Consider the following 13,092-nt stretch of genomic DNA (forward strand, 5'->3'; position numbering starts at 1 on the left):
GCGATATATTTATAATTTATGCTATGATTATAAATGCTAAATATTTATAATAATATCCAGAAATTTGTATTTATAATTTTTGTATAATTTAAAATTTATATATTTTACAATATTTATATAAGATGCAGAAGACACAAATATATAAATAATATGTAAATATACAAATATTCATAATATACAGGTGTAATATATAAATATAATATGTAAATATATAAATATATTTGATATAAATACATAGAAAATATATATTAAAAAGTACATATATATAAAAATACATATTAAAATGCATAAATAAAATACATGCTTTTTTTGCATCTTGTCCCACGTCAATGGCTTGTCCCACAGGACAGCTGTCAGCTGGGTAGAGAGCAAAAAAATGTGGAGAGGGAGTGGAAGGTGCTTCCAGGAGCACCTCTGCAGCTCGGCCCTGGGCTGAGGGTTGATCCCACCAGAAATGCCCAGCGGTGCAGGGGATGCTCCTCTTTTCCCTCCTTTCCCGGAGCAGGTGCCTGTGTGTCTGTGTTCCTGCAGGGTTTCCGGGTTGTCCCAGCTGAGGAGTGCTGGATGAAGTCCCTGGAGCCGCTGCTGGGGGAGGTGAGGGCCCAGATGGGGGACAAGCCCGTGTACATCAGCTTCGATATCGATGGATTAGACCCCGCGTATGCCCCGGGCACCGGCACCCCCGAGATAGCTGGGCTCACACCTGCACAGGTGAGGGGGCTCCAGGGAATGCAGCTGCATTTCCCACTGGGAAAGGCATGTTTTTGCTCCCAGGTCATGCCACCAGCACAGCAAAGAGAAGGCTAAGGAAGGCCTGGGAGCATTTCCTTATGTTGATGAGGAAGGGAAGCGTGGAACTAATGAGATTTGATCTGTAGAGGTTGGGTTTCCTTATATGAAAATGGGGAAAGCAGAGCCCTGACTGGTCCACCAGGTCAGATGTTTCTTGATCCCAAATCCACTTTTTTCCTAGGCTTTGGAGATTATTCGTGGCTGCAAAGGCCTGAACATAGTGGGGTGTGACCTCGTGGAAGTCGCACCAATGTACGACGTCTCTGGTGAGTCTAAAGATCTCGAGAGTAAAACGTGCCTGGCAGAGGCAGCCACGAGTGAAAGCCATTGGATATTCATGGATTATTTTTCCCCCTTGTTTTGTCTTTTTTTAGGTAACACAGCCCTCCTGGGTGCAAACCTACTGTTTGAGATGCTGTGTGTTCTCCCAGGAGTGAGGACACTGTGAGGGTAGTTCCTGCCTGCTCCAGGACAACGCTGCTCCGTGTCCCCAGCCAGGCTTTCCATGTCCCTTTCCCCTCATCCAGCTGCAGCCAACGTGGGCTTTGCAGCACAGAATAAATGCCATTTTCCACTAGTAAAGGTAATTTTAAGCTGAGAAGCTCTAGGGAGCAGATGGGTTTGAACACCCCATTTAACTGGGGTCTGGAGCTTTGAAATTGGTCTGGTAAAGGGACAGATGAGGCTAATAGTGTTTGGCCTCTGGAATTACTCACCCAGCTTACAGGGCTCCTGGCAAAATTTACTGGAAAGGGTTTCTTCCATTAGGATGTGGCAGCAAGACAATGACTATAGAGGAAGGGAGGGCAGCAAAGGGCATCTGGGGATCCTGCTGAGCATAGGGGGATGTTTGACTGCAGTTCCTGCTGGTGGAATCAGCAGGAGTTTCCTATGGCAGGAGTGGTTTAATCACTCCTGGAATTTCTGAGCTGATGTGGAGGTGAGGTTAGGTTGTACAGGGAAACACAAAGCCACTTCATCACACATTAAAATAAGTTTATTTTGGTTGCGAACCTGTAATTGTCTTAAAACAAAATGACATAAGTGCCTGTTCACAAATACAAAACCAAAACCAAACCAAAACAAAAAAAAACCCAACAAAACAAAAACAAACAAACAAAAAAAATAAAAAGACAAGTTTGCCAAATAAGTTAATTCCCCCCCTCCCAGTATCAAAAGTGCAAAATAGGTACCTAGTTTTCAGTCCTACTTGTCAAGCTGCGCTCGTGTCCTGGCTCCTGGCTGCTGTGGGTGAAGGGCAGAGACAGGGGCAGGGAGGAGTTTGGGAACAACCTCCACTCCAGGGCCTGTGTCCCTTCTCCTCAGCTCTGAGTGCTGTGCCATCGCTCAGGTCTCACTAGGACAGTGCACTAGGACCGAATTTCCTCAATCTTTGGATTATGAACCACCACGCATGGAACAGAATCACAGGGGTTAGAAAATGATGGGGGGTGAGGGCTCAGGGCTGCTGGGAGAGCAGGGGCAGATCCCGGGTGTCATAGTTTGAGATTGGTCCCCCTTGAGAGTCAGGGGCTCAGAGGTGACTGGGTGCCAGGGCAGTGTTCCCTGGAGAGCCAATCACTGTCCATGTTGTTTGCTTCTGCTGAAAAATCATGTATCACAGACCTGGAAGCTGCTGGCAGTTGTTCTGTTGGTGTCTGCTGTATGTAGGTGGAGAAGGCCAGGGGGTGGCAGGGCTCCTTCTTCCCCCTCTCCAGGGGGAGAGGGGAGCCCTGCGCCCCCCCAGCTCTGCCTAGGCCAGAGTTAAGAGGCAGCATTTGGAGTGTGTGCTGTGAAGGAAGAGATTCACAGCACCTGAGGTAAGAGGGAGGAGGCCAGGCCCTCTTCCCCCTTCCCCCTGCAGCTGCGGGACACTTGGGACAGTGTATAACTGGACAGAGCTGCCTGTGGCCAAGGCTAGGGGGCTTTTTTCCCCCCCACTGCATTGAGGCTGGTAGGGGGTGGATTTTAAGGCTCAGCATTAAAGCAGAGCCAAGTGGACAGGCTGCTGATGAAACAGCTCAGAGCCTGGAAATTGGATTCCGGATTTCTAATGTGGCTCAAACTGCCACACCGGGATAAGCAGCTCTGACCCTGCTCTCCAAGACAGCAAACACCTGGAGCGCCACACTGGCACTAAAACCTACTAAACCAGGGGTTAGGGCAGCTTGGCATTTGCTTCAACCCAGGAAAAAGGGTTTCCATAAAACAGAAACCAGGGGCTGTGCTCCCATCCAGCCAGACCTGGCAAGGGTGGACTGCTGCAAGAGCTCCTTCAACTCGACTCTGGCTGAAAGGGGAGGTTACCTGTGCTAAAAAGAAAATAAAAAAGGACTCTGGCAGAATTTGAAGGCTGTAAAGCCTTCTCTCCTTCCTCGGGGCAGGGCTGAATTCCCTTGCTGTAGCACAACTAGGCACTTTTTTTTCATGGATTGAGGCTTTTCTACTGGTTTCTGACCAGATGAAGAGACAGCAGAGACCCAGAGAGTATTCTTTTGCTTTTGCAAATGTTGAAGAAGTTATGTGGAGCCTTCTGGTGGGCTAAAACCTATTCCAGCCATATCCTGCACGGGAAAAGCACAGGAGTAGACAGCAATCACTCCAGCCAAGTGAACATGCAGTCTAGAAGCACCAGGCTGGTGTTTTGTTCCCCCTCTGCTCTCCTTCAGCAGTTTTTGTGCACCTCAGAGTTCCTGGACAGGGAGAAGACCCTGCCTTCTTTCCTTCCTTCCCTCTGCTTTCTGGGGCACAGAGTCTGCTGGGCTGGAATTAATTAACCTCACATAGGGTTGGTTGGTAGCCTTTATCTGAAGTACATTTTACAGGGGTCTGAGGTACCTGCAGGGTTCAGAGCACGCCAGTCTGCTCCCAGGATGGGAGGAATGCAGTGAGGCAAGGCTTTGGGAGCAACTAGGGCATGTAGGCAGTGCAATGACGAGCATTCCCATCTTCTATGGGATCAGCAGCTGGCTCAGAGGTCGGCACTTATTCCTACTGACTGGCTGCTCTGCTAAGATGGTCACTAAGGTGGCGAGGGCTGAGTTTGGAATTAACACCATGTGCTCTGAGGGCTCTGTGTCAGGTTCAGAGCCCTGTGGCAAAGGCCACCTGCTCCCATCCCTGCACTTTGGCAGTGCTGGAGCCTGATGGTGACAGGATCCATGGAAGGAGACCTGGGTGACAGCAGCCAAAAGGAAGCACAAGCCTCATGGGATTTCAGTCCTGGCCACAAAGAGAAGCCCTGCTGCCTCCCTTGATTGCTAGAAGGTTAAGCAGCCATGAGGCTGCTGCTTGCCCTCCCTCTACCTTACCCAGGACCACCCTTTCCCAGCAGTGTTGGAAGTGGCTGTTGGGGCACTGCTACAGCAAAGCACCATCCAAACCCTGTTCTAGCCTCACACAGACTTACAACTTCCAAAAGACAAAAAAGAAAATAAATATCCAAGCAAACAAACACAAAGGCAAGGCAGCAGCCTGAGTGTGGAAAAACAGAGGTTTGGGGCAAGGAGGAAATGGGCAAGAGGTGGAAACGGGCGAGAAGCTGAAACCCAACATCTCAACCCCACACCTAAACCAAAAGGAGCTTCACACACACGCGACGGTCTGATGATACAGCACTTCTGGGGCAACATCTCAAGAATACAATCGTTGAAGGATGAGGTTCCTCGATACAAAGGAAGGTTGGTTTGTACTACAGTTGGAAGGGTGTCTGCAAGGAGCCCAGGTGACTCCCTGGCAGCTACGTAGAGGTTTTTTTACACATCTACTGGCTCATAGCAGCTTACGCCTACAATCTGAGGACGCAGGTAAAGTTATGGCTCTAGGATACATCGTCTAAAATCGACAGAAGCAGAAAAGGCATCTGAAAAATCAACGTGACATTTAAATGGCTCAACACTTTGACAGTATTTACGGCCGTGCAAAACCCTTTTCCTTCCCAGTCACTGTTCAGCCGGTGAAGCTGCACGTGGAACCAGGACACGAGGAGCATGAAACATGCAGGTCACCCACGAGCCCGCACCACAGGTGAGTCCCAGCTACAGGTTTGCTACAGGGGAGATGCTCCTGACTGGACTCTACATCACTTACCACGGGGAAAGCCGAGGAAGTACAACTGCCTGGCGGGAGGAGGCCTTTTGGAAGGGCAGGGCCTGGGAGGGTCTGCAGGGTCTTGCCAGTGTTACACCATGCACTGCACCATGGGCTAAGCACACGGGGATGGGGAGAGAGAGAACCGCGACCCGACCTGCACCACTGGCCGCGGCTGGTCCGGGCCGAGAGAAGTCACAGGGTTTTTCTTCAACTGAGGTAAAACGAGAGATGGAACAGGGGTGACTTGGGAAGCAGGTGTGGCAGGACAAGAAGGGAAAAACAGACTTCTTGGCTCTTCGGTAGGACGGCGTCCGAGCGCACGATGGGTCAGTGGAGGGCAGGTGGGTGTGCTTGGCTGCGCTCCCGGGCTCCGGACGGGGGGAGATATGTTTTCGTCTCCGGCCCCAGGAGGGTTCACCTAAAACCTAAGGTCCATTCATCACGCTTGTTTGTGTATTCCTGGAAAGAGCTGTCCTTTGTCATCTTCATAAAAAGTTTGTCCCTTAGAATCTCTGTAAAATCCCTCAGTCTAACGCAGGCCACGAGGGGATATAGAACCTCTGTAAGGAACCCTCTAGGAGGCGTTCCATCCAAAAGGACAATTTGTGTAATTTGTTTTTAATGGATCTAGATCCCGGGCTGCAGGAGGGTTTCCCTCTGGCTTCCGCGTGTAGTGAGGCATCGTAATCCTCGCAGGATCCCAGGGTTCCCCCCTCATCCCCTGATCTGTGAGGCTTAAAGAGGCAGAAATATTTCTTGTGGCCGTTCAGAGCCAGGACGTAGCCCGTGTAGTCGCGCTCCAGGAAGTGCTTGTCGTACTGGTTTGGGATGGGGGCTGCATCCTGCGCAAACTCCAGCAGGTACTCCAGCCACTCCCGGTGCTTGTCCAGGCTGAGGAAGGAGAAATGAAGAGAGCTGCTCCTGGGAAAAGAGCAGAGAAGACAGTGGGATTAGCATGTGTCCTGAGCAAGGCTGGATTCCTATGAACAGGTAAGGATTTGTCAGCAAGGGCAGGGCAGGGCAGTGTTGCTGCAGCTCCTTTTCCAGCACAGGTGATGCTTGCCCAGTGTGCAGCACTGTCGTGCTCTCTATCTGATGAAACATGGGTACAGCCAAAGTGGCAGCAGCACCAGACCCGTGGCCACCATCACTGAGTCTGGCCAGGAAAGGACACTTGTTTTTTGGCAGCTCATTGCCACAGGTGAGCACAGAGGCTGCTCGCCAGAAATGTTTCCTCTTGGCAATGGAGCCGACCCTGCTCCTCCTGTGTCGCCAGAGCTGCCTCACACAAGTTGTTAACACAATAACAGAAACCCAGGAGAGGCCCCAGCCTACCCTGTAAATGTGTAGACTTCCAGGGCGAACTTCTGGAGCAGGGGGGTTTTGGTCGAGTTGGACAGGATCAAGACGACGTTCATGTGGCCCGGCCTCAGGCGCACCAAGTTACTGGTGTAGTTGATGTCCGTTAGCTCAGTCACCTCAACAAAGCCCTTTTTGGGAATCCTGCTGCAGCAAAGCAGTGACTGAGTGAAAGGGGGGCAAGGGACCAGGAGCGACTGAGGACGGAGAAACTGTGACCATGTTCCTCAGCCTGTTCCCGAGCCATCCCTGTGCCCAAAGCCAGTTTAATTGGTAAAACAGCCCAGTTTGGATCGTCCTCAACAAGTGGGTCAGACCTTTACCTTTTCCCCAAGCATGCTGTCTGGTGCAAACTTGGTGGGAATTGTTTAATAAGCAAATTAATGTCACCTTGTCCTCGCTGGTGGGGTCCTGGCTCACACCGCTCCTCCCCACCTGGCTGTGCCGGTGCTGCTCTGCACAACAACTGCATTATGTCTGTGCAACTCTGCCACTTCTCTGCTCTCCACTAACTCTCCCTGCACAGACACCCCCTGAGCAATGCTTCCACAGAAAAGACTTCTGGAGAAATTAGAGGGAACCTGTTACTCTCTTTGCTGAAGCTCACGTCGTTCTTCTCCGTCTTTGTGGCGGCTTCTTCTTTCTCCGAGGGCGGAGAGTCCCTTGTGTCGCTCGAATCACTGTGGAGGAAGGTGATTTTGTGTGTGTTTAAGGCCCTGGGTTGGAGTGAGGAGCTACCCCTGAGGGCATTTTGGTGTGCACTCACCTGAAAGCCTGAACAATAACGGTGCCAAAGAGAATGAAGAGCGCGGAGAAGAGCAAGGACAGCAGCGGCATCATTTCTCGCCTGAGGGGAAGATGTGCAAAGAGCAGTCTGGCCTGTAAGTTCACATTTTCTGCCCGAATTCCAGTCCCTGTCCACCTCAAATAACAACACATGCTTTCCCCAGAAACTCAGCTTGTTTCTCAGGGTCTTAAAGACCATCAAGTTTTTGAGTGCTGTCCTGCTCCCACCCAAAAGAGGAGGCTAAAAATGTCACCTTATTTTAAAATAAGGTGACAGGGAAGCAGTGAAAACCCACAATGGATGCCCAGACTGTACCAGTTACTGTGAAACAAACTGTCCCAGCAGTCTGAGATGTAGTCCAGCGAGGAGTAGAGCCATCGGATAAGGAACATCTGTTTGAAAAGAATGAAAAGCAAAGAACAAATTACAAACCCACTATGCACAGCCATCCTGTAAAAATGAGCCCAACCCTGGGCCAAATCAGCTTCAGAGCATGCAGTGAGCTTCCCTCCATGAGCAAGAAATCTTATAAGAGTCTTGCCTTGGAATTTTAGAATATAAATAGCACCTGTGAACAGTCATAATGGGACTGTCCACATCCATAACACAGATATCAGACAGCTGGAAAGGCCATGGACTTACAGGAGCGAGCTCATCATTCAGGTCTGCCACGACAGTCTCTGATGACAGAAGGCCAGGGTCCGTCCTCAGCTGGTCCAGGAGATCCAGGAGGATGAAGTTGTCCTCCTTGCTGCCTTGCCAGGCCTCCTCCAAGGCTTTGTAGGCAATCTTCCCTGCATTATTGCGTCTCTCCAGAATGACCACCTGGATGAGCCAAGAACGTGGCAGATGTTAGAGAGGAAGGGGCTTTTTTCTATACAGATGTTCTGTTTCAAACCACTGCCCAGAATTAGGTGTCAGATCAAGGTACAGAGTGATGTAAATTAAATGACAGGCTAAAAGAAGGGGTTAAAAACAAAAGGAAACCCTCACAGCTGATCTTCCCCGATACTTCTCATCATCCATCAGTAAGGCATCTGCAAATTCTGGCTGCCGTTCTTTATAGATGTACACAAACTTCAGGGTGTCTTTTGTGTTGGCCACAGCAAAAGTCAAAAAGGCCTCATAAGCCTCAGCAAACTTCTCTCCTTCTCCGGTAAGCAAGACCACGCAGTGCCTGGGTGATACAACGAAATGGGGTATTAAGAGCCATTCTGGACACAAGAGGGAATGATCACCCCCTTTCTGCCAGTCAAAATCATCCCAGTGAGGCAGAAACCTCTCTGACACTGTGGATACTGAGCATGATCCAGTGCTGTCATTGCCCTTTTCCCTTAGAATCAAACCAAAGGTGGCTTTAGGAGCAGCTCCAGAGCCTCAAATCAGGAGGACATGCCACTTACTTCCGCTGACGGTGAGACTTCTTGACAGGACACAGCTCCTGGAACAGCCTCTGGTTGGTGAGTCTGGCCACCATGAGGAACTTATTCTGAGAAAGGAAGTCATCAATGAGCTGCTTCTTCATCTCTCGTGCCTGGCAAGGACAAAGGAAGCAGAGGTCAGAACTGAGCAGGTGAGGAGAATAAAGCTGTTGGGTGTTCCTGTCTGGAGCTGGGGAAGGCTGCTGGCCATCGCAGTCCTCGCTGCAATCACCCAAGGTGTTGTGAGGCCTCAAGACTGGGAAGCCACCTGTGTCCACCTTCCTCAACAGCTCAGACACCAAAACTAGAGCCTGCCAAGCTTCCTCCCTCCAAACATTTGCCCTCTTTGTCTACTGAAGCCAGAGTTTATGCTGAGAATGAACACTCTTTACTCCAAACCACACCAGCGACAAACCTCTCATCTCCAGCTCAGTCAGGAAACCTCCACGCCCGTTTCCCATGAGCTCTTGGAGAGGGCTCTGAGTGGTACCTGCACAACGTCAGCGGGCCGGTCGATGTGCTCCTTGAAGACCATCATGGTGGGACTGTAGACGTTGATGTTGTACTGGCTGGACAACTCCTCGGTGCCTCGGAGTCCCACGTACACATACCCAAAGGACAGGTAGTCTCGGTAGGCAAAGGCAGTCAGCTGGATGGGGAGAAATCCACAGTGTGTGTTTGTGGTGGACAGTGAACATTTTCTCCCCTGAGTGCCTGTGATGACTTTGCTCTGAGAATACATCCTGCTGTTTGAATGTCATTGGGCTTGTACTGCAAGAGGTACAAACCCTTCCTCTCCCTTGCTGAACCACGCTTTGAGTTCCCTCAGTCAATGTGCTGGGAGCCTCCATGGATCCACAGTTTTATTTACAGTCTGACATGGGGTTTCTCAGGAAAAGGGCTTTGCAATAGCACAAATTAGACATGCCACAAACATCTCTCATTCCTAACAAAGGTTAGTAAGCACTTGTGTTGCTGCTACCTCCAAAACCCACCCACACCTTCACATCCATGTAAGGTACATCCAGGTCAGTACAGGGAATCAGACTCCTAACAAAGCTGATCACCTGGCCACGCTGTTTCCAACGAACACAAATCACCCTGCTCTCCCAGAACCAGCCAATGGTGTTTGGAGGCATTGGTTGACCTCTGCTCACAGCAGTGGTTCATTTTCTTTTGGAACATCTGGATTTATAAACAAGTCAACTTGGCAGCGACAGAAATCACATTACCTTGTACAGTAATGGCACAACTGGCATATGGTCAAACAGCAGGACGTGGGGCTTGTTGTCCTTCCTCCAGTCAGAGAGAAAGTGGATGTAGTTTTTATCTGTAATCTTTAAACAGAACAGGAACATCAGTTTAACCTCAGAGCAGTCAGGCAACGCTCCACCATGAGCTGTCTCAATGAGAACTGAGCCTGAAAAGGTGTCCAGGTGTTGCAGAAAGCTGACTGTGGATTGTTCTTTCCAAGAGGTATTCCTGATTAATGAATGAATTAAAACCATCACTCTTGACCCACTCAACTCTCTCAGTTATTGCAGCCTCTGTCAATGCCATTCCAAGTCAATGCTGATTGCACTGTAATTCTTGTCATTCTTGTCATATTCTTTATATATCTATACCTATATATAATGGGAAGCCAAGGGTTAACAGGCACCTACCAAACCTGAGCTTCATCAAATCTGCTCTGGTACCTCTCTGACCCAGAGGAAGGAGATAAATGGCTCCGTTAGCTGTGGAAGGGGAAACAGATCCCACTTTTGGGGTGAGAACTCCAACACCCAGAGGACAACAAGTCAAATTTGTTGGGAAAGGCAGCCCTTGCTGAAGATCCCAAATGAAAACAAGGTGAGGTGAACAAGGCTTGAAGAAGGGGACAGGCAGGTGAGTGCACTGTGGGGGCTGACCTGGCCACATCGCCCTGAAAGGAGTGGTGGGTGCTTTAGGACTCCACCAAAAATCACTAGGCAAGGCTGAAATGCAGGAATATTTTATCAGTTAGGATAAAAGTTATTTTACTTATAACTTGGAAGGGCTCAAGCTGCCAGGTCCACTTTCAAAGGTCCAAATCAAAACCGGACAAAACAGGTCGGTGCGTTTTAGGAGACACCACCTGGGAGTTAGTGAGTGGTCTTTAATTTGTTGGATATAATGCTGAGAAAGGAGAAGGGAAGTGAAATCCAGCAGGTTCCTAACCTAGGGATAACCTTGGTAGGGTTATCCCTTGTGGGGTGTCACAGCTGGGGGGGGAAGTAGGCACTCAAGCCCCTGGTATGACCATGTAGTGGCAGGATCAGCCCTTTTGCAAGGAGAAGTGTTATGGAGTGGTGTGAAAGCTTTCCACAGCTCCAGGGTTTGGAGCTTTGCGATGCAGATCAGCTCAGGGCCCAAATTAAACAGATTAGCCACCAAAACAGCCAAGGAGAGAGAAATCTCCAGGCAGGCAGGAGAAGCAGCGTGTGACACTCCTGCTGGAATGTACCTTTTCCACAAGATTCCCTGGCAGAAGGTTCTCCACGAACTGCCGCAGGTTTTCCCGAACAACGGCGTTGTGGAAGAAGGTTATTTTCCCGTTGATGAGCCCCAGCAGGGTGGGAGTGCTGTGGGCACCCAGGTGGTGGGCGAGGCGCCGCTCGTACCCCGCGTGCACGACGCCGATTCCCGCTCCTGGAAAAGGGAGAGCAGCGGCTTCAGGTGAAAGATCCCCAGCAAACCAGTGGAAAACTGACCACCTGCTCCCTTGCCCAGCACCCCGGAGTTAGCAATGTTTGGGAAAGCATTGGGACAAATCTCTGAGGAAATCTAAAGGTTAAACAGAGTCCTGCAAAAGCTGAAGGCCAACGCTGGATGCACGCACAGCCTCATCCTTACCCAGCGCCTCCAATTCCTGAGCGACTTCCTTCCACACGGGCTCGATGTGGATGCAGCTGAAGCACCAGTCCGAGGTGATTTTGATGAGGTAAGGTTTCTTGAAACTGTCCGGCACGATCTCGTTGATGTAGTGGGAAAAGTGGAGCAAATACTTCTCGTCGGAGGTGTCGCGTCGCTCGGAATTGAACGGGAAGTGGAAGAAGGACTCGTCGAAATAGAAGCCGTCGTGGAAACGATGGAACTGGCGATGCTGGTGCTGAGAGAAGCCCTGGCTTTCCCCAGCATCTCCATAGCGATCGAAGTTTGCCCTCTTTTCCTCGTTGGAGAGAATCTGGGAAGTGGACGATGGAAAAACCATGAGGGGGAACTGCCCTGAGCGTAATCCCTTAGTAAATGACTGCGGCTGCCTAAGGAACGTGTGGGATGAATAGTCTGGAAAAGGGAACTATCACATCCCTCCAGGCTCACTGTAGTAAACAGGGGTAAAAAAAGGCCAAAGTCCAAAGAAAAGGAGCTCCTAAATCCAGACTGTTATACCCACTTCTGACACCAACAGCTCCTTGGGACAAAACATCCCACGTTGGGATTCCCTCTTTTCTGGAGCAGCTTTTGCTGGTGTCTCTTTGAACCCGGATGGTTTTCTTGGCACATCAGAAAGTGACAAAAATTTCACCAAGAAGCCAGGAGCCCCATAGAGAAACTGCATTTTTTTTTGGCAGGGAAAGAAGGATTTACTTTTATTTCCTTGGGCTCAGCTGCCACAAACTGGGGCGGCCAATTTCCACAGCCATGTGCAAATAACTACTACTGACAATAATTTGAGGTGACCAAAGCCACGTGATGATTAATGCTGCTTACATCACCCCAAAATGCTTTTATGTGCATGTGACACGGACAAGACGCTGCCCAGCCAGGCAGGGCTCAGTGAATACTCTCTCCTCCCTCCTTTGAGGCTTTTTAGCCAGGACAAGGCAGGCCTGTGGCAAAATATTTGCAGCAGAGGCCACGCTGGTGACTCCAGTGGCTGTGTCAACAAAGCTGAGCAAACTTTTTGGGTGGGTAATGTTCACCTCTACAGGGTCAATCACCTTTCCCGTGTAGAAACACACAGGAAAAGCACAGGAAAAATAAGTTCTCTTAATGTTAACAACAGCAGGAGTTTATAAGCAGCACGTGTTACCTCGTAGGCCTTGCTAATCTGGATGAATCTGTCTTCTGCTCCTGGGTCCTTGTTTTTGTCAGGGTGCCTACAAGGCAGAACCAGAGGAAAAGGGGTCAGTGGTTCCCTGGAGGGCACAGGGAGCTGTCGGCCTCTGTTTGGAGGCAAGCAGAACATGGACAGTTATGACATGCAGTGGTATCCCCGAGGCTGAGATCAGATTTATACCCAGCACGTGCTGTCCCTACCCAAACCCCATCCCAAAACGCAGCACTGGGATGTGTGTGGTGTGCCTGTGGACCTGTGCCTCTGTCTGATCCATCACCAACAGCCCAAGCCCAAGCCCAAGCCAAGGGAGCATGCCTCTTTCCTAGCAATGGCTCCCTTGGCTGCTGCCCCACATATCTACTGGGTTCTTCCTTAAATCACCTCCTGCCACAGCCCTCGGGGATGTGTCATGCAAGACAACAGCTCTGGGTGAGGTTCTTTCCCCAGGCGATGCCTCAAGCCTGCCCCTCATCACACACCATGGATGCAAGGGGTGTGACATTTGGGCACCTGATGCCTTTCCCTCCCACAGCACAGGGATTGGGTTGCCCTTGGACAGT

The 13,092-nt window shown here is 50.2% G+C and overlaps 2 protein-coding genes across 2 annotated transcripts in view; one reads left to right on the plus strand and one right to left on the minus strand.

Moving 5' to 3' along the window:
* The window catches only part of AGMAT (agmatinase), a 4,763-nt gene extending 2,430 nt beyond the window's left edge, over positions 1 to 2,333 (plus strand). The window contains 3 exon segments of the mRNA XM_029962435.1: positions 346 to 711; positions 974 to 1,058; positions 1,167 to 2,333. Coding sequence (XP_029818295.1) covers positions 346 to 711; positions 974 to 1,058; positions 1,167 to 1,240 — 525 coding nt within the window. The 3' untranslated portion in view covers positions 1,241 to 2,333.
* A 227-nt stretch (positions 2,334 to 2,560) lies between these two features.
* On the minus strand, positions 2,561 to 12,743 carry DNAJC16 (DnaJ heat shock protein family (Hsp40) member C16). Its single transcript, XM_029962381.1, has 14 exons — positions 12,733 to 12,743; positions 12,506 to 12,572; positions 11,326 to 11,656; positions 10,937 to 11,121; positions 9,684 to 9,788; positions 8,942 to 9,100; positions 8,434 to 8,564; positions 8,024 to 8,207; positions 7,673 to 7,855; positions 7,346 to 7,422; positions 7,010 to 7,090; positions 6,825 to 6,923; positions 6,220 to 6,390; positions 2,561 to 5,805 (listed from the first exon to the last, which is right to left on the minus strand). Exons 1-14 carry the CDS (start codon positions 12,741 to 12,743, stop codon positions 5,409 to 5,411), a joined length of 2,181 nt encoding a protein of 726 aa, XP_029818241.1. The 3' UTR covers positions 2,561 to 5,408.
* Between the last annotated feature and the right edge of the window lie 349 nt (positions 12,744 to 13,092).

Source organism: Manacus vitellinus, unplaced genomic scaffold (genome assembly GCF_001715985.3).
Source record: "Manacus vitellinus isolate BGI_N305 unplaced genomic scaffold, ASM171598v3 scaffold_46_pilon, whole genome shotgun sequence".
In the NCBI taxonomy this organism is placed as follows: Eukaryota; Metazoa; Chordata; class Aves; order Passeriformes; family Pipridae; genus Manacus; species Manacus vitellinus.

Excerpts from the sequence above, each read along its gene's own strand:
- DNAJC16 (XM_029962381.1), bottom strand. Across the intron at positions 8,565-8,941 it reads GGCCCGCTGACGTTGTGCAG|GCACGAGAGATGAAGAAGCA; the intron begins GTACCACTCAGA and ends TGTCCTTGCCAG. Across the intron at positions 8,208-8,433 it reads AAGTCTCACCGTCAGCGGAA|GCACTGCGTGGTCTTGCTTA; the intron begins GTAAGTGGCATG and ends TGTATCACCCAG.